Genomic DNA, 21934 nt, shown 5'->3' with positions numbered 1-21934 from the left:
CGCCTGTATCTAAGTTAGCCGAGCGTTTTCATCTTCTCACCTTCGCTGAAAATGTCAAAGATTTCAATGTGGAAAAATCCTGGTAGATACGGTTGTATCGTTTGAGTAGTATATCTGGCAGCGATGAGGCAGTCGGTCACCAGAATGTCTACCAGCCATATTTTTCCCGCTGGCAGAGTTTAGTCAGCCATATGGCAGCCATGCGTATGTGGGTATCATTGAACACAAACCACCGGCGAGATGGATCAACTATGGTCTTAGCCTGTCGAAAAGACAACACAAACAAAAAAAATTGAATAACTCAAAGTCCTGATAACTTTTATAATCGTGTTTATAATTATCTGTCAAAGTTGCACGTGCTCGTTTAATAAACAAAAGCTTTCTTTCGTATTAAGTTCTAATTTGTACCGATTGAAAACATGAAAAATCGTCCATTGAAACATAAAACAAAAAACATATTCCAGGTATGCATAACGTATTTATAATAAGGACATTTACAGTTTTTTTGTTCGTAGTTCAAAACATTCAGCGAGCGTATAAACGAAGTAGATATTCGCCGATCTGCCTTATATTATGTCGAACACGAGAATGAACAGTTGGAAAACAACCGTTCGTATTTCCATCAGGCTGTTCAAAAATGGAGTGCTCTTAATTTATCGGAAGAATTTATACGTTTTCATGAACCTGTTCGTGGGATTGTGACATTGCCGCAGTTATTGCACAGGAAAGAGTTTGTGTTTCAACACTGGATCAAATGTCTTGAAAAAGCAAGCTGCCTTTCTTTACAAGCGCTTTTAGAGTAATTATTATTTTCAATCACTAATAAAAAAATTCATCACTTTTTTTTCAAGGATTCTAGTCGTTCTGGCAAAAGATTTAAGAGATGAGTTTTGTCCATTTTTCTTTGATATATTTGATAAACTAATCCTACTACTTGATACAAACGATGCTGAGCAACTTGAATGGACACTACATTGTTTGGCGTTTCTGTTTAAAATACTTCGAGGATTCCTGCGAAAATGTTTAAATATGATTTTTGAGCGAATGGTTATATTACTCGATGATTCTAAGCCAGTCCATTTAACTAATTTTAGTGCGGAGTGTTTTAGTTTTGTTGCGCGTGACACTAAAAACAAACGTGAGCTCATTTATATGATAACAGCTGCGGTTGGCAGAAACCCTTCCTTATCTACGGGTTGCGGAAGACTCCTACTGGAAATCATGCGTGGAACAAATCAAAAATTTCATAGTTGCGCAGAGCAATACTGGAATCTACTTCTGGAAATGATAAGCGAAAATGCGTCAACGGAAAATGGTTACGATCCCAGAATTTTGTTCGGCATTTTGATTCAAACTGTGACTGACATGCTTCAATGTATCGAGCCTACTAGTATGAAGCAATTTTGGATTATTACATATCAAGCTATGGACAAACACCTTATTGAGAATCAAATGAGCAATGAAGAAGGCTTCCATTATGTTTTGCAGCTGGCAGGTCTTGCTTTAGAATACCAACATGGAAAATTCTTGGATGACATTTCCGCCATGATAGGAAAATTAGTAAAAACTATCGGGGCCACAGACTCAGAGCAAATTCTGTTAAGTGTAACTAAGATCGCAACAATCATGCTCAATTCAAAGTATTTAAACATCACCCAACTGCAAGCCAGTCGGTTAACAAAAAATATTATGACTATTGGCTCTCGCTCGCCGAAAATTTTAAGGATATTTGTACTGAGTGTTATCGAATGCTCAATATTTGAAAATCTGGTTTTTCCTGATTTTCAAAAACATGCACAAAAAAACTTTGATCTCGATACCCTACAAATACTAGTTAAAATAGTTATGAATAAATCGCCTATGAGCTGGCATGGAATCAATTTGACTGATTGGAAACAATTCCCGGTTTTGTTAAAGAGTAACAAAGTTACGGAACGGATATGGCAATTACTTAAAGGTAATGTTTGTTTATATAAATTATATGTCTAATATAAGTACTTCTCACATTGTGTTTCTAGGTTACCAACCAGAAGATCGACCTGAATTTTTCATGTATCTTATTCTATTACCCCATTTAAAAGATTTTCCAATTGATGAACGACTGATACAGGCAGTGGAGACAGAAGTTAAAGTCGTGTTAGATGATATAGAAGACAACTTTGAAAATTATCAACTATTTGCTTTGAATCTGCTTGTAGAAACACTAGTTCACTTGAAAAGTTCAGAAGTATGCATTTTTCTCAACACGATCAAGCGACTGTTGCCGATTATTTCCATGAGTAAAAATGAGTCATTCATCGGCATCGTGAACATATGTTTGGTTCAAATAAGCCAGGAAAATTTACAGTTTCTTGATGAAGCTCTTTTTGAAATAGTCCATAGCAATCTTTGTGACTTTTTGGCGTCTGTTCATCATCAAACCCGGTTATTGGTAGCACATAGTTTCGCTTTGTTCGGTCATCTTAAAAAACTGAAGATAAAGGACGAAAATAAAACTGTATTTGACTTACTTTTCAATATCGAGAATATAGAAACGGACATCCACACCTATCGTGAACAGGTAGTGCTCCTAAAAAAGCTGGAGTTTGATGCAAAATTTTTTCAGGCCATTCGAGAGAATACGTTCCGTTTGGACATAATGAGATTTGTCTTATCGATGTTTTCAATCAATTTTAAATTGCTATGGGAATACGCCGAGGAGGTTCTTCAATCCTATGCTGATAATTTTTCTATTTCGGATTTTTGGACTGTTTACAAACGTCAGTTAGATTTTCTGTTAACAGCTGTATGCGTGAAATCCGTTGAAAAAAAGTCGGAATTTATTGAAAAGGACACCATGGCAGATATAGAAGACGTCTTTTTATTCCAACATAAGAAAATTGACTTCGTAAATGTTCGAGTTCAGCTTTTAGTCATGCTATCGAAATTCAGTCGGATTTTCGAGGCAATGAATCGTGAAATTGTGGAATCATTCATACACTTTATCGAAACAGAATATCGAATCAAACAAGCTGAAAAATCGGTGAATGACGAGACTCCGAAAGCAACTCAAAAAATTTTGATTGCTTACCTCAACATTTTCGCAAGCATGAAATCCCCAAAAACGATATTTAAAGCGCAACAGTTGTATGAGCTTTTTCTAGAGTTTCTTACTCATCGTAGCCACGATGTGCAAAAGCTAGCCCTAGACTGTATATTCACATACGACAATGCTTCATTAACACCATACAAGGATAATTTATATCGCTTGAATAACGATAAGACAGTTAAACAGGAAATTGCGAATTTTTTCACGGAATCTATTGATGCTGAAAATACTATGCGATGCGTCGTGTTGGAAGAAGACAGATTTGAGGTAAGTTCATTAATCGAAAAAAAAAATATTGCCAAGATATTTACCTCTTAGAATACACATACTTATGTCGTTTTTCATTGATTCCACTCGCTCGGTGCCAGTGTTTGCCCTGAAAGTCAATCAATGAAACGGTTTTGTAAAGTTTGGTTTGCATGCTTGCCGCTCGGAAACGAAAACGGGTGCAAAATAATGCCCCGAAATGCATTTTTTGTACGGTGCAAATTAATGAGACACAGTGCACCGGTTTTGATTGCTCGACTACATGAAAAGTACACGAATCAAGCAAAACACTCCACGAGTGCTTTCAATGAAAAACGACATTGCACATACTTCTTTGCGAATATTATACACCACTCGTGTTTGCTTCGAATCACTTGTGATTTTGTGAATGCGAGAGAAATCCAATAATTTCACGAATTTCGTGGTAATAATTGTTAAAAAAAAAAAAACAACACCATTTGTCTATCTTTAGGTAAAAAACAAAAATCGGATGTATATACTTTGCACGCAGCGCATACGGTTTTTTCACACTTGAGTGATACATTGTACGTAATATGTAGATGGTCCTACCGTTTAAAGGCATTGTTGGCCTTAACACAGATTTCGTCTATGTTGACAGTTGTTGAAAATTCTATCCGTCGAATATTGTGGTTGGGGAGAACGACAATGTTCAATAGTTCAAAATTTTTTTAGACATATTTGTATATTATCATCCTAGTCCTGTGGTGTTCGTTGCTGTATATAGCAAACGTATCCGGATACTTCGTAAATCCCCTTACACTTTGTTCGGATACGCGCGAAAGAGGCTAAAAGAAAAATCGCTTTGTAAAGACATTACGTCCTTTCTCGCACGTTGCTTATTTATTTCTAATCCTAATAACAGTGTTGGCAACAACAGAAAAGAAAAATTTGAATGTATTTTATGTGAAGGTGAGAACATCATGCAGGGGTTCACCGTTGGTCGTAACATTCTCCCCCCGTTGACACGTTGTCAAATCAATCTTCCGTTATATTGTTATCCTCGACAGGCAGAATCGAAATTTTGTTTACCGAGCGATGTACTTCTCCGTTTGCTGTTTTAACCTTAACTACGCGAACCAAATTCTCCGCTCCAGGGAATATCTCCGTTATGCGCCCGAGCAGCCAATGCCTCAATTTGAGTCAACACTGTACTCATTTCTTCAAAGTTAAGAGATGCTTCACACAGCACTATCTTAAGATGGGTTTTGGCTGCTTTAATTCCAGCTTCCCATATGCCGCCAAAGTTTGGCCTCCGAGGAGGAATGAACGACCATTGGATCCCCCTAATTGAGCAAAACTTGTTGATAACATTTTCTGTTTGCTGCGACTGAAACATCTCGTGAAATTCACGCAACGCTGATTGTGCGCCCTTTAAATTAGTTGCGTTGTCCGACACCAACCTTTCTGGATAGCCGCGTCGTCCGATGAACCTTTGCAAAGTAGCTAAGAATGCTTCCGATGTTAATCCGGAGACTAATTCGAGTTGTATGGCTTTGGTACTCATACATATGAATAGCGCTACATAAGCCTTCACCTTCAATGTACGGGGAACTCCTTGACGAATGAAGAAAGGTCCCGCATAATCTATGCCTGTTCTGGAGAATGGAAACGAAGGGTTTACTCGGTAATCAGGCAGCTCACCCATATACTGCTCGGTTTCAGGAGGGCGTATTCGAAAACATCGAACCACTGCCTTACAACTTGACGAATAACGCACTTTGCACGAACTGGCCAATAACGTTGACGAATTATTGCCAACAAATTGAAATTAGTATTTTAGTCACGTGATGGTTATGTGGTAATAACAATTGATGCTTTTTTTTCATACGGAAGTTTGGCATGTTTCAGACACCCGTCAACTCTCAGCATCCCATCGTGGTCGATGAATGGAGCCAAATTCAGCAATTTGCTTTTCTGTATTTGTCCTCTTCTAAACATTTCTAACTCTGCTGCAAAACCCACGCGCTGAACCTGCGCAATGATTTTGTATGTTGCATTTCGTAACTCTGCGACTGTCAGATATCCTGTGACTCGCTTACTTCTTTCCTTCGTTCGGCAGTTGTTCACGAAACGATAGATGTATGCTGCCATCTGTTGTAGTTTCCTAAAGTCACTGTATCTCGTCAACAACTCGTTTACTTCTGTGTGCGCGGCAACGTATGCACATGTTAAGTCAACCAATTCTAATTCCTGCTCGTTAAAATTGTTTTGCTCGAACTGATGATACTCGTAGTTAACATTCTGCAGCATTGCTGGTCCGCGCCACCAAACAATTGACTGTTTCAGCTCTAATGGTGTGACTCCACGGGATGCGATATCTGCGGGGTTGTCTCTTGTGTTAACGTATCGCCATTCATAATGTTGTGTCAGCTGTTGAATCTCACGCACTCTATTTCCGACAAATACTTCCAGATTAACTGGAGATTTTTGTAGCCAACAAAGCACGATTTGAGAGTCACACCAAAGAAAGACGCCGTTGAGTTTCAGATCTATTGCATCAATTAGAGTTGTGACCAATTTAGAAAGCAAATGAGCACCGCACAATTCTGCTCTCGGAATAGTGAAAGGTTTAGTATTGCGTTTCCCAGACAACTTCGGTAACGGCGCCACACGAGTTTTACTGCTCAGAAGATACATTTCAGCCTTGCCATCGGGCATGATGCTCCGAAGATACACGCATGAACAATATGCTTTCTTGCTAGCATCCGAAAAACCATCAATTTCGTACACTAGGGCGCCGTCTGCGATAGCCCTTCGTGGTATCTCCAATTCGTTAATCTCCTGCAAAGACTCTTGAAATTTTCTCCATTAACTTTCCTGTTCCACCATCAGGCGCTCGTCCCAATTTACACCGTAGGCCCAAAGCTCTTGGACGAATAGTTTGGCCACAACGGTCACTGGTTCCAAAAGGCCGAGAGTGACGAAGATTCTTGCTGTATCCGAAAGCACTGTACGTTTAGTGTTGTAATCTCGTACTTCAAATATTGGCTGCATGTTGAACAGGAACATATCATCCGTCGGATTCCAAAGCAACCCATGTGTTTTGATTACTTCGTTAGAACCGTGATCACTAATTTTCGCCTGTAATTCACGTTCGTCTTCCGGGGTTCGGATCAGAAGCTGCTTGTCGTTCATGTAAAAGTCCTTTTTAATCACTTTTGAAGCTATCGGGAATTCTGATTGTTCCTCATCCGCTAACTGTTTGAGACATACCGTAGCACAGAATGGAGCACAAGAAGTTCCGTAAGTTACTGTAGTTAATTCGTATGTATCGAGTGGTTTTCGGGCATCATCTCTCCAAAGTATCTTCTGGTACGGTACATCACGATCATCCACTTGAATCTGCCTGTACATTTTAAGAATGTCGGCTGTGAAAACATACTTGTATTTCCTGAACCTTAGAACAATCGCCATCAAGCTGTCTTGCACTATCGGTCCAGTGATCAGCACGTCGTTCAGAGAAAGATTTGTATCCGTTCGTGCCGACGCATCGAACACGACACGAAGCTTAGTGGTCGAGCTCGAGGGTTTTAAAATTGCGTGGTGTGGTAAATAGTAACCACGAACTGCATCATCGTCGTTCTCCAATTTACGGCATTTCCCGAGAGACACGTACTCATTGATAAACGTAACGTATTGCTTTTTCAGTTCCGGTTGATGTACAAATTTTCGATCCAGTTGCAGGAATTGCCTTTCCGCAAGAGATCTTGAATTGCCAAGTAACTTAATTGTATCTCAAAATGGAAGCCGAACTACGAAACGCCCATTCTCTCGCCGATGGGTCCTTTCGAAATGATCGATACACTGTTCAAACTCAGACGTAAGTTTTTCCACTTCCTGCTTCCAGAATCGCTGCACAGCATTCTCCAAACTCGCTTCCGAAGAGATATAGTGCGCGACAGCCACCAATGAAGGCCTTTTGATACTCGTTCGGGAAACGCGCACAATCCAACCAAGCTCTGATCGCCACAGCATGGGCTGGCCATTGTCCAGCTTCATACGATCGGTAATTAGAAGGTCAAAAAATAGTTCAGCTCCGATGAGCATGTCAACCTTTGCAGGAATATTAAATCTAGGGTCAGCTAATTTCATATTAGGAGGAAACTCCCATTGTCGTATATCAATTTTCTGCAACGGAAGGATGCCAGTAACTTGCGGCACTACCAAAATCTCGAGGACCCATGACGCATCTCCATACGATGATTTTACTCTGACAATATTTTGTTGTGTAACTGTTAGCTTTTCACCGTTGATTCCAACGACGCCCACTCTGATGTTTTCACATTTCAAGCGAAGCAGATTCACAACATACTCAGATAAGAAGTTGGATTGGGAGCCTGAATCCAACAGCACACGAACAGGACGGAATTCTCCTCGGGAATCTTTTACTTGCACTATAGCGGTAGATAAAATCACCTCGTTTTTGTAGATTGCTTGCGATTTCACCACGGCACTAGTACAAGTGACACTCGTTGATTGACCAGTTTCGACTGGTTCATCCTTCGTCGATTCTGCTGCGTTTCCGTCTGCTACAGCTTTCTCTGTAGTGATTTCACTATGAAGTTGTGTATGGTGTTTACGCCCGCAACCGGAAACAGTACACATCCTTGATTTGCACTGGCCGACTCTATGACCACGTTTCAGGCAGTCCAAACAGCGCTGCTTTTCTTTAACTGCGACAATCCTCTCTGGCACTGTCATTTGTTTCAGAGTGTTGCATTTGTTGACGTTGTAAGACTCGTCACAAAATACACACACATTCTCTTTCGTTTGTAATGCTGCATGAACTTTGACAGTAGCCTTCGCGACTGGAACCAGCTGCTTTTGCTTCGCTACCTCGCTGGGTTTGTGAGAAGCATTGGTTTCGCACCGTTCGAGAACGAAACAACGATTCTGCAGAAACTGTACTGTGTCTTTATAGTTCGGCAGTTGCTTTGGTTGAACATTGCCTTCCCATAAGCTAAGTGCAGCTTTGTCAAGTTTAGAAGTAAGAAGTGAAATCACTAACTGTTCCGACATCCCCTGCATCAGCTGGTCGTGGAACTCCAATGATTCTACATGTCGACTGAATTCTTCAACTAGCTGTCTCAGTTCCGATGAGCTTTCTTTGTTCATTCTCCTTAGATTCAGTAGGCCACCAACGTGAATGTCGATAATGGTTCTTTTGTTTTCGAACCGTTCTTCCAAGATGTTCCACGCTGGTTGAAAATTGTTCTCGTTCAGTATTTGCTCGCTCAGAACATTTTCCGCTTTCCCTTTTAACGTTTGCGTCAAAGTCAAAGTCTTGGCATTACATTCCTTTTGTGGGATTTGGCCTTTCTGTTTCAACAGACTTCGCAGCCGATTCTTAATGTACAGAATCATTGCATGGCTAGTACTATGGATCCTACTGACACTAAGAATCCTTCCTTCGTTTGCGTCAAGTAGTGCAATTTAATTGCATCGGATAGATGGGGATATTTTCGCATCAGATCTTGGAACAACTGCTTGTACCGGAACCACTTTTCATACGTTCCATCAAATGTAGGGAGTGGAACGTGCGGTAATCCAAGCGACTGATTAACGATCGTTTGCTGATTTTCGCCTCCCTCCGCAATGGCAGCGTTTGGGACAACTTGAATTTGTTTCATTCGTAACGCATCCATCGAGGCACAAATCGTTACTCGAAACTCCTCGTAAAGTAACTCGAATTCTATGAACGCACTCTCTTGCTCTGCTCGTTGATCCGGAAACTCCGCATAAATCTCGTTCTGAATCGAGTTGTACTCGTCATAGCAAGAATCAACACGTCGCAGGTACGTTTTCAAATGATGAACGGTGATGTTTTCTGCTGTTTCCATCATATTTCTCATTCGCTGTAGCTTTGACACCACGGCTTGTCTCCGGAACTCAAACGCATTCAGCTTCTGGTCACATATTTGCTGCTGTTTCCGATTTTCCTTTTTCTTTTTCTGCGCGGAAACCGGCGAATGCTCCACGTTTCCTTCTAAACCTTGAACATTGCTCATCAATGCTGTAGCTGTTTTTATATTCACAAAACGTTCACTACCAGCATTTCATTTGTTTTACAATATCGTTCATAGAAGTTTGTGACACTGTCTGATCGGCTTTCTCGAAAGCAGACGCTTTTTGATATCTCTACTGCAAGGTCGGCTTCCGCAAAGTCGACGCTCAAACTGTTTTTCCGTACTCCATCCAAGAGGATACGGATTGTGGTTATGTCAGCGTCCGGATGCGAATCACTCGCGATGCGCGAACACGAACAATCTTTCTCACGCGGATGAAAGTGGTTTCCTCGGAATGTCCACTTTGTCACGGGACCTGTCCTTTCGCGAAATCCGGTTCGAATTTAGGACCAAAATGTTCGGATACGCGCGAAAGAGGCTAAAAGAAAAATCGCTTTGTAAAGAAATTACGTCCTTTCTCGCACGTTGCTTATTTATTTCTACACGCAGAGAAAAATATTGTAAAAATAACTAAATTTTGGTTTCACACAACGATTTATTTTGTTGAAATAGTGACAAAAGAAAATCTGGTTTAAAATTGCAAAAAATGTTGTTTGAAGCTACAAAATAAAATATTTTATTTTGCTCAATGCATTAGTTCATTTCTAGAAATATTTTGTTAAAAATAACAAATATTTTACTTGCGCATTTATGTCAATTTCTTGACAAACAATTTCATGGTAAATTTAACTATCAAAATAAGTTTAAAATGAACTAGCTTTAGATAAAGATAATATTAATAGTTCTTTGAATTTATAAACTTGGCAGTTGAAATGAACGATAAGACACAAACCTAAAACAATTAGTATTTCAACAAACGCTTTTGTTTGTTAAAATCATACATTTTTGTTTGTCATTATTCGTAAATAGAGATTTCTTTCAAACTGATTTTCAAGGTAAGTTTTTAAACTATTTTTATTTCGATTTTTATCAATTTTCAAATTGTTAATTGCTCTCAATAGCTGTTGGGCCCTTTTGTCGCGGGACGATCAAATTTTTCACAAGTAACAATCAATGATTCGATGCTCCATTAATCTGGTCAAGATGGAATTCCTGCATCATCATATTCTGTAAAAAAAAAAACGTGTTATGTAATGTAATGCAAGTTTAGTAATATTTTGAATTATCCATACATACACTTCAACTGTTAAAAGACCTCAAGGAAACGAAACAAACACTTAAATTTTTTCCTTCTAAAAAACATGCAAACTTTTTTGATCATCCACGGGAGCAAAATTGTCTGACTTATAAGAAACAAAACTGATACGGTTAATTCTAACAATAAACTTAGTTGCCATTACACAAATAAGATCATAGATAAAATGAACCATTTTTTTATATAAATGTAAAACTCGATTGAATCAACAAATTCGTTGCCAATAACTTCAACTCAACTTTTGTTGACATGTAATAAATGGCTGATTTATTTGAATGGTAAAATCTGTCGAAACAAAACAGATTTTCGATAGCCAGGATGAGAATTTGTCTTCAAATCAAATAGATATAATTGTTAATATAGAAGGGAGAAATTGGTTCAAAACAATCTGTTCTAGCTTGAAATCAACAGAAATCATATCTTAAAATCTACTGACTGTTTTGTTATTTTAAACAAGCTCAATATCTCTGCGTGTAATTCTAATAACAGTGTTGGCAATAACAGAAAAGAAAAATATGAATGTATTTTATGTGAAGGTGAGAACATCATCCAGGGGCTCACCGTTGGTCGTAACCAGTGCTGTAAAATTTCATTCAATTCAATTGAAACTGAATGTGGAACACATTGACGATCTCTCTATGGCAGTAAACTTCACTCTCTGACACACACAATGTTTGCTGACGGCCCGAACGGGCAGCATTCAATTCATCACTCGTTTCTCTTCAATTGAGGCTCAGTTTAACCACCGTCAGTTGATCTCTTAAAATGACAAAATATATTTTCAATAGTGTGAGAGCGGCCTTCAAATGAGGTTCATGTAAACATTCGAATTGGTTCAAGATAATAGATGAAAGACAAACCAGAAAGCTGAAATATCAATCACAGAATACATATAAATTAATTGTTTCCTCCTTTAGTTTTCATTTTTAATACTTTACTCCATTTATAATTCTATTCGTTCGAATTTACCGTTTGCCGTCCGGCATCCTAATGACATGCCCAGCCCATCGTAGACGTCCGATTTTAGCTGACCGTACGATAGGTGGTTCTCCAAGCAGCTTTTGCAACTCGAGGTTCTTATGCCGTCTTCACGTTCACGTTCTTCCATCTGTACTTCATCATTGATGGTCCGCAGTACCTTTCTTTCCAAAACACTACGGGCGCGTTGATTCTCTGCCAAATACAGTAATGGTCTCGTGACCATAGAGCACAACAATTCTGATGAGCCTTAAATAAATAAGTAAACCATCTGGCTATCGTCACTGTCTATTAATTTTTGTGGTGGAAGGCGTCGTATTGCTTTTTTTAGAGCCTCTTCCCCTAATGTATTTTGTTTTCGACGCATTTATAGCCAGTTCGGTAAGCCTAGCTTCTGTTTCAACCAGAGACGTCCATCTCCTCTGTGTGACGAAAAGCAAGTATATTTTTTCCCCTCGCACTGACAACATCAACGAGAGCTCTTCTCTTTCACACATATACACCACCGTTATCTATAGTGTGCACGAATCATGAGATCGAGTGTTTATTCTCTTTCAACTCTACCACTGGATCACACAACGTTGCTAGAGCTCTCTAGGGTGGATGAAGATATTTTCTCTGAATTGTGCACGCTTGTGAGGACTCTGATGTAGGGGAAAATGTTATAAAAAGTAAAAAACCCGTAAGCAAAAATACGTAAATCTCTATTCTTCTCGATCTATTTTCTGTAAAAAATATGATAATTTGTCATACTATTGTAAATAATCCTGTGGCTTTATGTCATTTGTAGATACAATGAAGACAAGACCTTGAAAATACATTTTTAGAAGCATCATTTTCGGAAATTTTTCATGCACCGTCGTCAAAATGCCCCAGCAACTGTATAGAAAGCCCTACAACAAACAGACATTATGCCCCACAACAAACAGGAACTATGCCCCACAACAATTATACAAAATGTCCCATTAAAACCGCATAAAATGTCAATGTGGAATATATGCAGAATTCTTGGATTCTTTCAGTCAAACATGGATGGTTATCAGCTTTGCAACAATAAAAATATCAGTTCTAACCAGCTATCGTTGCGTAACACTACAAAATGAGAGTATTTGTGGTAACGGTACGTCAATTCATCTCAGTAGTCATCTCGTATACGAAAAGTCGAAAACAATTAGTTAGAGTGAGATCTGCTGTCTTTGTTCGATAGATTAACTTCAAGAGTAAGATGAAATTAGGAGCGTACGCTTCGAGTTTTCATGTCTCTATGGTAGCAGTATTGAACCATTTTCGAACTATTTTTTCGACGGCATTGCTTCTTAGAGCCGCAGCAGAGTCGAGTAATCAGTAGAATAACATGGCCACTCTACTAATGAGATGACTATTGGTACAATAGCTCTATATATTGGTTTATTGCTGACAGATTCTAAGCGCTAAGAACAATATTTTTTTCACGATTAACAATTCCTTTTCAGAACTTATTAAGAATGCCTGTGATCCTTCCATATATACAGGTCACAACCCAATTCACACTTTCCTGATTTTCGGATAGAATTTACGCATTAAAATTAAATTTAACTAATTAAAATTTGGTATTAATTTCATTCAAACTTACGAACAAAACATCGCATTGAACTTCAGACCATAACGAAATTATTTTCTTTTCAAGTTTTCATTTTATTAGGATTTAATTTATCATAAAGCAAGTAACGAATTTATTAGGCCGATCCACATAGAATACATTTCACTAAGTCTACTTTTTCATCTTGACACTCAACATATAACCATTCCAAGCAATAAATGCATTTCTTCCATTCCGATCCATTCAATAAAAATGTGAATTGTGAACCACAAGTATGGCAAACAATATACTTGATTGCTGTTTTTCTTAGCTTTAGGATTACGACGAGTTTTTTTGTTAATGTTTTGTATATCTTTTAATGTATGTGCTTGATCAAGCAGTTTCCGGTACGGAGAAAATGTTAATTCTTCAGCCGAATGTTCTTTTTTTCTGAGTGTGATTATTAGATTTGATATGATTTGTGGAGAAATAATAAAAGCATCAAAAACTGAGCGGAAACATATATTGGAGAAACCAAATGAATGAAAAGCTAACAGAGAAGATGAATTTTTGGAAAAAGATACGCTCAGAGACAGGACTCGAACCTGCGTTCTTATGCATTCCGTGCATACGCACTACCATTTCGCCACTCTGAATCTTGTTTTAGTCACTCTAAAACGCCAGACACAATAGCGCGTACATCGAACATGGTCTACATCCTGGCCGTCACCCGACCGATACCTTATATCCAAACATCTTCTCTGTCCATCAAACACTAGTCTTCTCGCTTTATACCTATTTCTCCGATCAAGCATTGAGTAAAAGAGTGTATCAATAATCGCTTGTCACCTTGGTGCCAGTCGCTGGCTGGACATTAACGCCATTTATTAATTGTAGACCGAATACTAAGCAAAATGATGTGGTAGTTCGACTAATGAGACGTCTATTGATACAATTATTAAACGAGTTCAGTGTTCCTCTAAAAGTGAACTGAACTTAGTTATGGCGGCACAATATTTAATAAAACGGCAATTTGAACTTGCGAATATTCAAGAAGAATGTCTCATTTTATTGTTAAATTGTTAATCGAAAATTGATCCTGTGATTGCCATGCTACGAACATTCATCAAACACGACTAAGTAATATCACCAAACTAGTGGTGAAGCAGTTTATGGAAAATCGCTCAAAACCATTTTATTCCTTCCGATAATCCCAAGCATTTGCCATTAAATTAAAAAAGGCGGGTGAGTAATGTCAGAGACATAACTGGATGTCGTGAATACGAAAAAACTGACACGCTCCCATCACTCTTCCGAATATCAGTTAGTTGATTGATTGTATGAATTGTGCAAGCTTTCCTCTTTCTCACTAATAGAATTTGAAGCGATACACCTACATTAAAGTACAGATTAGTTACATTAAACAGCTACTATTCTACAACTATATATTCCAAACTTGAAACAATTCCTTTTTAATTTGCTAATATAGGAAGCTAGGTACGACAAATTTGTAGTTTATTTTTATTGAAGCTATGAAGTTCGAAGATATCTGATTCTTCTCGAAATTTCAGTACGAGACAATTGCAATGGCCTGATCTGAAATGTATCTACGATCTTCGGTATGCAAGAGTGATTCTAATAATAATAATGATAGTAATAATAATAATACAGATTAACCTGTATATATGGCAACCCTGTTTCGCATGGCATATTTTCACACGACCCCATACTAGTATAAAGATGTGTTCAACATCATCACTTTCGCTTTCGCATTGCCGTTCGTAATTGAATGTGTTAGTGACGGTACAAATCTGCTTTTCTACCTGTTTTCAGAGCCATCGTTCTGACGGTGTCTCGTACGTTCAGAGTAGCTGCTTTAACTTAAATGACGCTATTTCTCACATCACATTTCCTTTTATACGTGCTAGTGGTAGCACGGTAGGACGTCCCCTTTGTTAGAATTCCTTTCTTATACGCAGAACGGGAAACAGTGAAACGATATAAAAGAGAGAGTTAGCAGAGCGGCAGCCAGTAATACTGAATGGGTCGTCGAGGTCGAGCTGTTAACAGCATATTGTGGAGGAACAATTAAGGGCAAGGCAAAGTCCCGCTCAAACCGTGCTGGTCTGAAGTGCCCAGTTGGCGGCAGAATCCATCGTTTGCCGCGGAAGGGGAACTACGCCGAGCGTGTCAGTGCTGGTGCATCGGTCTACCTGGCGGCAGTGATGGAGTACTTGGTTGCCGAAGTGTTGGAGTTGACCGGTAACGCTGCCCATGACAACGAAAACGAAAATCATCCCTCGCCATCTGCAGCTGGCCAGCCGTTGAAAACCCCGTCCTTTTCAGGATGACCACATCACTGTGATAAAGAAATATTTAGAATTGCTTTAAGTTTAGCCAGTTCTGATACGCCTGGAAAGTAGAATGCGCAAATCAAGTGGAAACATTTGTTCTAACAATTTTTGTTTTCGGCCGCATACTAAAGTACTCGCGACAAAAATACATATTGATCTGTGGCAACTCTGTTTCGCACGGCATATTTGTAAACTAGTATAAAGATGTGTTCAAAATCATCACTTTCGCTTTCGCATTGCCGTTCGTAATTGAATGTGTTAGTGACGGTGCAAATTATTTTAACTCCCATCTTGATGAATCATTTGGTAGGAAATATTGCGATCTGAGATGGTTCTCGTGTGTGTCTTGTTTCGGCAATGGGCCTTGCTGGATTTTTTGGCTGCCTTTTCCGGTTGCATTGTGCTGACGGTGTCTCGTGCATTCATATCGGGAAACAATGAGACGACAGGTCCTCAATGTTGCTGTCGTGTGTCTTGTTTCGGGAAGAGTTGTTTAGCAAATGATAGGAAAAGTGAACCATTCAACTTTTATATGGATTCTCTTGTATAGATACAGACATCTCGCGTTCTGATTGGCTGGTGCTGTCATGGGTTAAATCAAACAGGTTTTTCAATAGTGTACTATTGAAAAACTTCAATATTGTTGTAATACACGTTCAAGTTGAAGATTTTCGATTCTATTGGTAGTTAGATTATATAAATCCTTCTACAGATCACTGAGCTATGAGCTTTCAAAATACGAGAAAGGCAAACGCGCCATATGAATTATCCTCTTTGATACTCGTTTATACCAAACATTTCAGAAAAGTTTAATTGTGAACTATTTAAGAATATGTCACACAACTGAAAGATTTATCATAAAATTGTGATCATATTTCCGATGGCATGTATCAAGAATTATGTTGATTCGTTAGATATAACAGGAGATATTCACGATCAAAAACTTATCACTCTCTCAGAGGGTAAATTTTGAAAAGGCGCCCCATAGTAAAGTAAGTCGTATTCACGACAAAAAAAATAAGTGAACAATCTACAATGCATCAAGGTTCTACTTACTATCTTAGGAAAACAGCCATTGTTGGTAAATGCAAAAGCAGTTTTCTTCGCTACTGCTAGATGAATCATCGAGAGAAAAATATCAGTTTATGTACAAAATTAAGAGCTGAGGACATTACCGTAAAGTGGTAGGTTTTTTGCAATTTTCCCATTTCCCATTAAATTTTCTTGGAAACGGTGCAGAATATAGAAAAACCCACCTGATAATGTCTTCGAAATTTAGTTGAGAATATTCTGTGAAATTTTGAGAATTATTCATTGAGTTTAGCGGTCGTGTTGTATTTTTTCTGACCGAAGAACTGCTGAAAATTGGAACGCTCGGAAATGCATACCTGTACTTGTTCATCGAATATCTCGGCTTTGAAGGCTTGTATCATAAATCTACCGTGACAAAGTCTAGATAATTTAGTTTAGATGCGATTAGTACATAAAAACGTATATGTTATCGCCATAAAAATAAATATTTTTCTGTGCAACAAAGTCAGTTTCAATGCATCCACCATTTTTTTTCGCTTTGGTTTCCTGATAGCATTCTGAAAAAGGAGAGAGAAATAAAATTGGCTCGACAAGGCTGCCAAACACACAGACATTCAATCTTTGTGAAAGTTGAATATTTTTTCATTGTTCATTGGAATCCATGTAATGTCCAACCCATACGATAGATTAATGTGATAAAACTTCTCATCAAAATAATAAAATGTATGATGGCAACCCGGTACAGTTTGCTCATATACGAGAGAGTACAAGAGAAATACGATGCGCAAAGGGAATTGAGCGAGCCACGTGGTCGTTTTAAAACTCAACACGTGGCCCTCTGTCCTCAGACCTTAACTGATATTTCACTTTTGAATTTCCGCTCAACGACAGCGAAGAAAACTGCTTTTTGCGTTTTGCAAAAATGGCTGTTCTCCTCAGGAGTGTATCGAATATAAGCTATCCACATACTTTTGTGTTGTACGCATGTATTTTTGATGGTTTTTTATGCTCAGATCATGCTGTGCGTTTGGCTGTCAGCTTTCGTTTGTTTCGTTTACTTGGTTGTGCGGTTGAAATTCTGCGGTTTCAAAATGTCGCGTATTGAAAAGGGCGTGAAAATTAAGGTTCTGGACACATGGCTAAGTGAGAAGGGTATTACTATGTGAAAATTGGCGAAGCGGTTTAGAATTCATCATACAAGTGTCAAAACCATCAATAATATTATTGGGGAACACTAGTCTTTGGATGAGCTACCAGGAAAAGGCAGAAAACCCGGTTCTTTCAAACCGAAACTGGACCGGAAAGTGAATCCAGCGTATCAAGAGGTGAAATCACCTGAAGAAGCAGAAAATCTCGAAACAAAGTGTAGAACAGAAGAAGCAAGACCCCGGAAATTGTATTCGCAGTGTCCGGAAGCATGCGTTTTGATGGACGATGAGACTTATGTAAAGAAGGACTCAAAATTCTTCCAGGTCCACAATACTTTACGTCGTTGGAGAGGATGTGAGCGATGCGGACAGGTCGATTCTAGTGTAGAAGTTCGGTCGAAAGGTACTGGTATGGCAAGCAATATGTTCCTGTGGTTTGAAATCAACTATTTTTTACACTAATTGGATTACGGAAAAGGGTATAAATTTCGTTGAGAAAAATATCAATCCACCAAATTGCCTCAGCTTCGACCCATCGAAAGTTACTGGGTAATCGTGAAGAGGGTCTTCAAGAAGACTGGTAAGGCAGCTGGGAACATGCAGGAGTTCAAAAAATTTTGGACTCAAGCGTCCAAAAAATGCGATGCAACATTGTCCGGAACTTGATGAAGAGCGATCAAACAAAACTTCGAAAATTCGTAAAGGAATAACTTAAACTTCATCTTTTTTTTATTATGCTCAAGTTCAACCTCGTACAATGACAAACAACAAGTGGCGAGGGCAGCTTTCATAAATTTGCGGAATCAATTTAAAGCATTCATCTTGGTCATCTCTGCTCCATCCTTCATCCCATATGTTGAAACCATTAGTTTGAAAGAGATCTACAATCTCTACTCAATGCACTGACTCAAACGATAAGATGGCGATCGGTGCATCCTTAATTTTTTCGTAAGAACAAAATGAATGAAAAAATATGAATACTAGATTATTAATGAAATCGTTTGGTGTCAAACGAGATGATTTGTGACAAAATTTTACTGATCCAAATTAATTCACGCGTTTCTTTATATCGAACCATCAATTAACCATTTTTATCAATTAAGTATGGGCTCCAAATAAACAGCATACAGTTTTCCATTTTCGGTATATAAATTGTGTTCAATGCCGTCAATTGAAATTAAATAACAACTATAAGAAAAGAAAGTGGTTGACGAGGCACGTTATTTTATGATTCGCTGTTTTCTTTAAATTCTAGAAATGTGAATATGTTCACTATGGGTGTAACTATTGCTGTGACAATACGCTAAACTTTTATTCAGATATAACAGGATTGATGTTTAAAATGAAGCAATTCCATTTGAATTCGAAGGATGTTTTTTTTCCCCAAATTTAACATAAGCATTGCCAATACCCGAAATGCAAATTTTACTTCATCAATTGTGGTCATTTGTAGTCATGCTTCTTGAATTTCATTAGATTAATCCAAACACACTTACCTTACCTAACAGCTATAGTCCTGCGGTGTCCTTTGCTGTATCAAGCATACATCCCACATTACTCGGTCCATGGTTGCTCGTCACCAGCCACTCAAGGCACAGATGCTTCTGAGATCACCCTCCACTTGATCGATCCACCTTGCTCGATGCGCTCCTCTTCTTCTTGTACCAGTCGGATTAGATTCAAGAACCATTTTCACTGGGCTGTCGTCCGACATCCTTATGACATGCCCAGCCCATCGTAGACGTCCGATTTTAGCTGTCCGTACGATAGGTGGTTCTCCTAGCAGCTGTTGCAATTCGTGATTCATACGCCGTCTCCACGTTCCGTCTTCCATCTGCACTCCGCCATAGATGGTCCTCAGTACCTTTCTTTCGAAAACACTGAGGGCGCGTTGGTCCTCTGCCAACATAGTTCAGGTCTTGTGGCCATAGAGAACAACCGGTCTAATGAGCGTTTTGTAGATGGTCAATTTCGTGCGGTGGCGTACTTTTCTCGATCGAAGGGTTTTTCTGAGCCCAAAGTACCCACGATTCCATGCCAAAATACGCTTTTGAATTTCTCTGCTGGTGTCATTATCGGCGGTCACCAGTGAGCCCAAATACATGAACTCGTCAACCACCTCGATATCGTCAGCGTCTATCAATATTCGTGGTGGGAGGCGTAGTGTTTCTTCTTTAGAGCCTCTTCCTCTCATGTATTTTGTTTTCGACGCATTTATGGCCAGTCCGATACGCCTAGCTTCAGCTTTCAGTCCGATGTAGGTTTCCGTCATCTTCTCAAGGTTACGTGTCACAATATCAATATCGTCAGCGAAGCCAAAAAGTTGTACGGACTTTCGGAAGATCGTGCCACTCGTGTTGATCCTCGAATTGCACCTTCCAAGGCAATATTGAACAAGATACAAGAGAGTCTATCAACTTGCCGTAGCCCTCTCCGAGATTCGAAGAAACTCGAGAGCGTCCCAGATACTCGGACGTAGCACATCACTCTATCCATCGTTGCTTTGACCATTCGCGTCAGTTAATCCGGGAAACCGTATTCGTGTATTATCTGCCATAGCTGTTTCCGATCGATTGTGTCGTATGCCGCTTTGAAGTTAATGAATAGGTGATGCGTGGGTACATTGTATTCACGACACTTCTGGAGTACTTGTTTTGTCACGAATATGTGATCCGTAGTGGCGCGGGTTTCAATAAATTCCGCTTGGTACGGTTTCTTAGCTATCGGTGATAGATGACGGTAAAGGATTTGGGAGAGTACCTTGTAGGCGGCGTTCAGCAATGTGATTGCGTGGTAATTGCAACAATCTAGCTTATCGCCCTTTTTGTATACGGGGCATACCACTCCATCCATTCATTTCTGCGGTAGAATCTCCTCCTCCCAAATCTTGGAAACCATCCAGTGTAGCGCTATAACCAGTGCCTCTCCTCCATGTTTGAGTAACTCACCTGGTAACTGGTCATTACCCGCGGCTTTGTTTGTTGTTCGCTCTCTTGCGGTGTTGCAGCATTCTCGCCCTTGTTGCATTCTTCTCTTCGACCAACTGTTGACATACGCCGTCAAACCAGTCATTTTCTCGATTCGATAACCTCGTACCTAGTACGGTTGCAGGAGTGCTACTCACGGCTTCAAGAGTCGCCGCGCCAAGCTGCTCTTCCGTTGGTAATACTAGCTTCAGTTGTTGCGCGTATTGCTCTGCAGTACGAACGCTACGTAGCTGCTCGAAATTGAGTCCCGGCGTTCCTGTGCGACGAGTGTTGTGCACCGTCGATAGTTTTGAGCGCCTACAAACCGCGGCAAGGTAGTGGTCAGAATCAATGTTGGCACTGCGGTAAGTACGGACATTGATGACGTCGGAGGAGAATCGCCCAAACACAATTGTGTTACAAAAATCTCATATACGAAAACTAATGGTCAGGGTGAGATTTGTTGTCTCTGTTCGGTAGATTGATTTTCAGAGTAAGATGGAAACAGGTGCATTCGTTTCGTAGTACAATAGTATTGAACAATTTTCGAATTATTTCTGTCTGTGGTATTGCTTCGTAGAGTCGGAGTAACGATATTGTATCCGATTTATCACAATTCGTTGATTCAATGAATGTCGAGTATTCGGCAAAATAACATGGCAACTCTACTAATAAGATGACTATTTGTTTAATAAACCTACATAATATTATAATCGCTGTTTAGAGTAAGCGAAATTTCTTTCAAATATTGCTACTTTCAGGCAAATACATTAATAATAAATTCATTAATCTTCAGTGTGAATGATGGCTTGAAAACTTCTAAGGATGTCTTTGAGGCAAATTCACAGTATCCGTCGTTTGAGCATTTTCAGGTTTTGCGAATCAACATTATTTAGTAAATAGCACTCTCACTACTAAACACACACTTGCCACACCTGCACTATCGCTCAAAATAACAATTTCAACCAAATTTTTAACTATACATACTATATATATTTAACAACACATTAAAATTATACTTTTTTGAGAGCAGCACCAGGACACCGCTTCCTTCAGGTACAAAAGAGGGAAGTAAGAGCAGAAAGTACAGGAAAAAGTTCAGAAACTGCAGGAACAGGTGCAAAAAGTACAGCAATTAGTACAAAAATTGAAAGTAAATGCAGGAAAAAAGTTTAAAGTTAAAAGGTTTATAGTAAATGTTATTGAGTTAACATTTTTGACTCTCAAATTTGAAGGTTAAAATTTTTTATTCCGCGCATTCCAATGATACCCATTGATACGTCACCATCGGTTTCATATATTTTTTGTCGAAAATTAAAGAACAAAGGTTGGGAACCACCGTCTTTTTTCAATAATTATTA

At 39.0% G+C, this 21934-nt stretch overlaps 1 protein-coding gene across 2 annotated transcripts in view; it reads left to right on the top strand.

Annotated features, from left to right (window-relative positions):
- Positions 1 to 334: 334 nt before the first annotated feature.
- LOC131432894 (small subunit processome component 20 homolog) overlaps positions 335 to 21934 on the top strand; it is an 87940-nt gene continuing 66340 nt past the window's right edge. Inside the window, exons 1-4 of one of the 2 annotated variants that reach the window (XM_058599469.1) lie at positions 335 to 464; positions 516 to 799; positions 852 to 1957; positions 2019 to 3355. In XM_058599469.1, coding sequence (XP_058455452.1) covers positions 420 to 464; positions 516 to 799; positions 852 to 1957; positions 2019 to 3355 — 2772 coding nt within the window. In that variant the 5' untranslated portion in view covers positions 335 to 419. Of the gene's footprint in view, positions 465 to 515; positions 800 to 851; positions 1958 to 2018; positions 3356 to 21934 lie in introns of those variants that run through there. The other variant, XM_058599470.1, reaches the window with a different exon arrangement.

The sequence above is a fragment of the Malaya genurostris genome, chromosome 2 (assembly GCF_030247185.1).
Source record: "Malaya genurostris strain Urasoe2022 chromosome 2, Malgen_1.1, whole genome shotgun sequence".
NCBI lineage: Eukaryota > Metazoa > Arthropoda > Insecta > Diptera > Culicidae > Malaya > Malaya genurostris.
The sequence above is the reverse complement of the archived record's forward strand: the minus strand, read 5'-3'. Positions and strand labels throughout refer to the sequence as shown.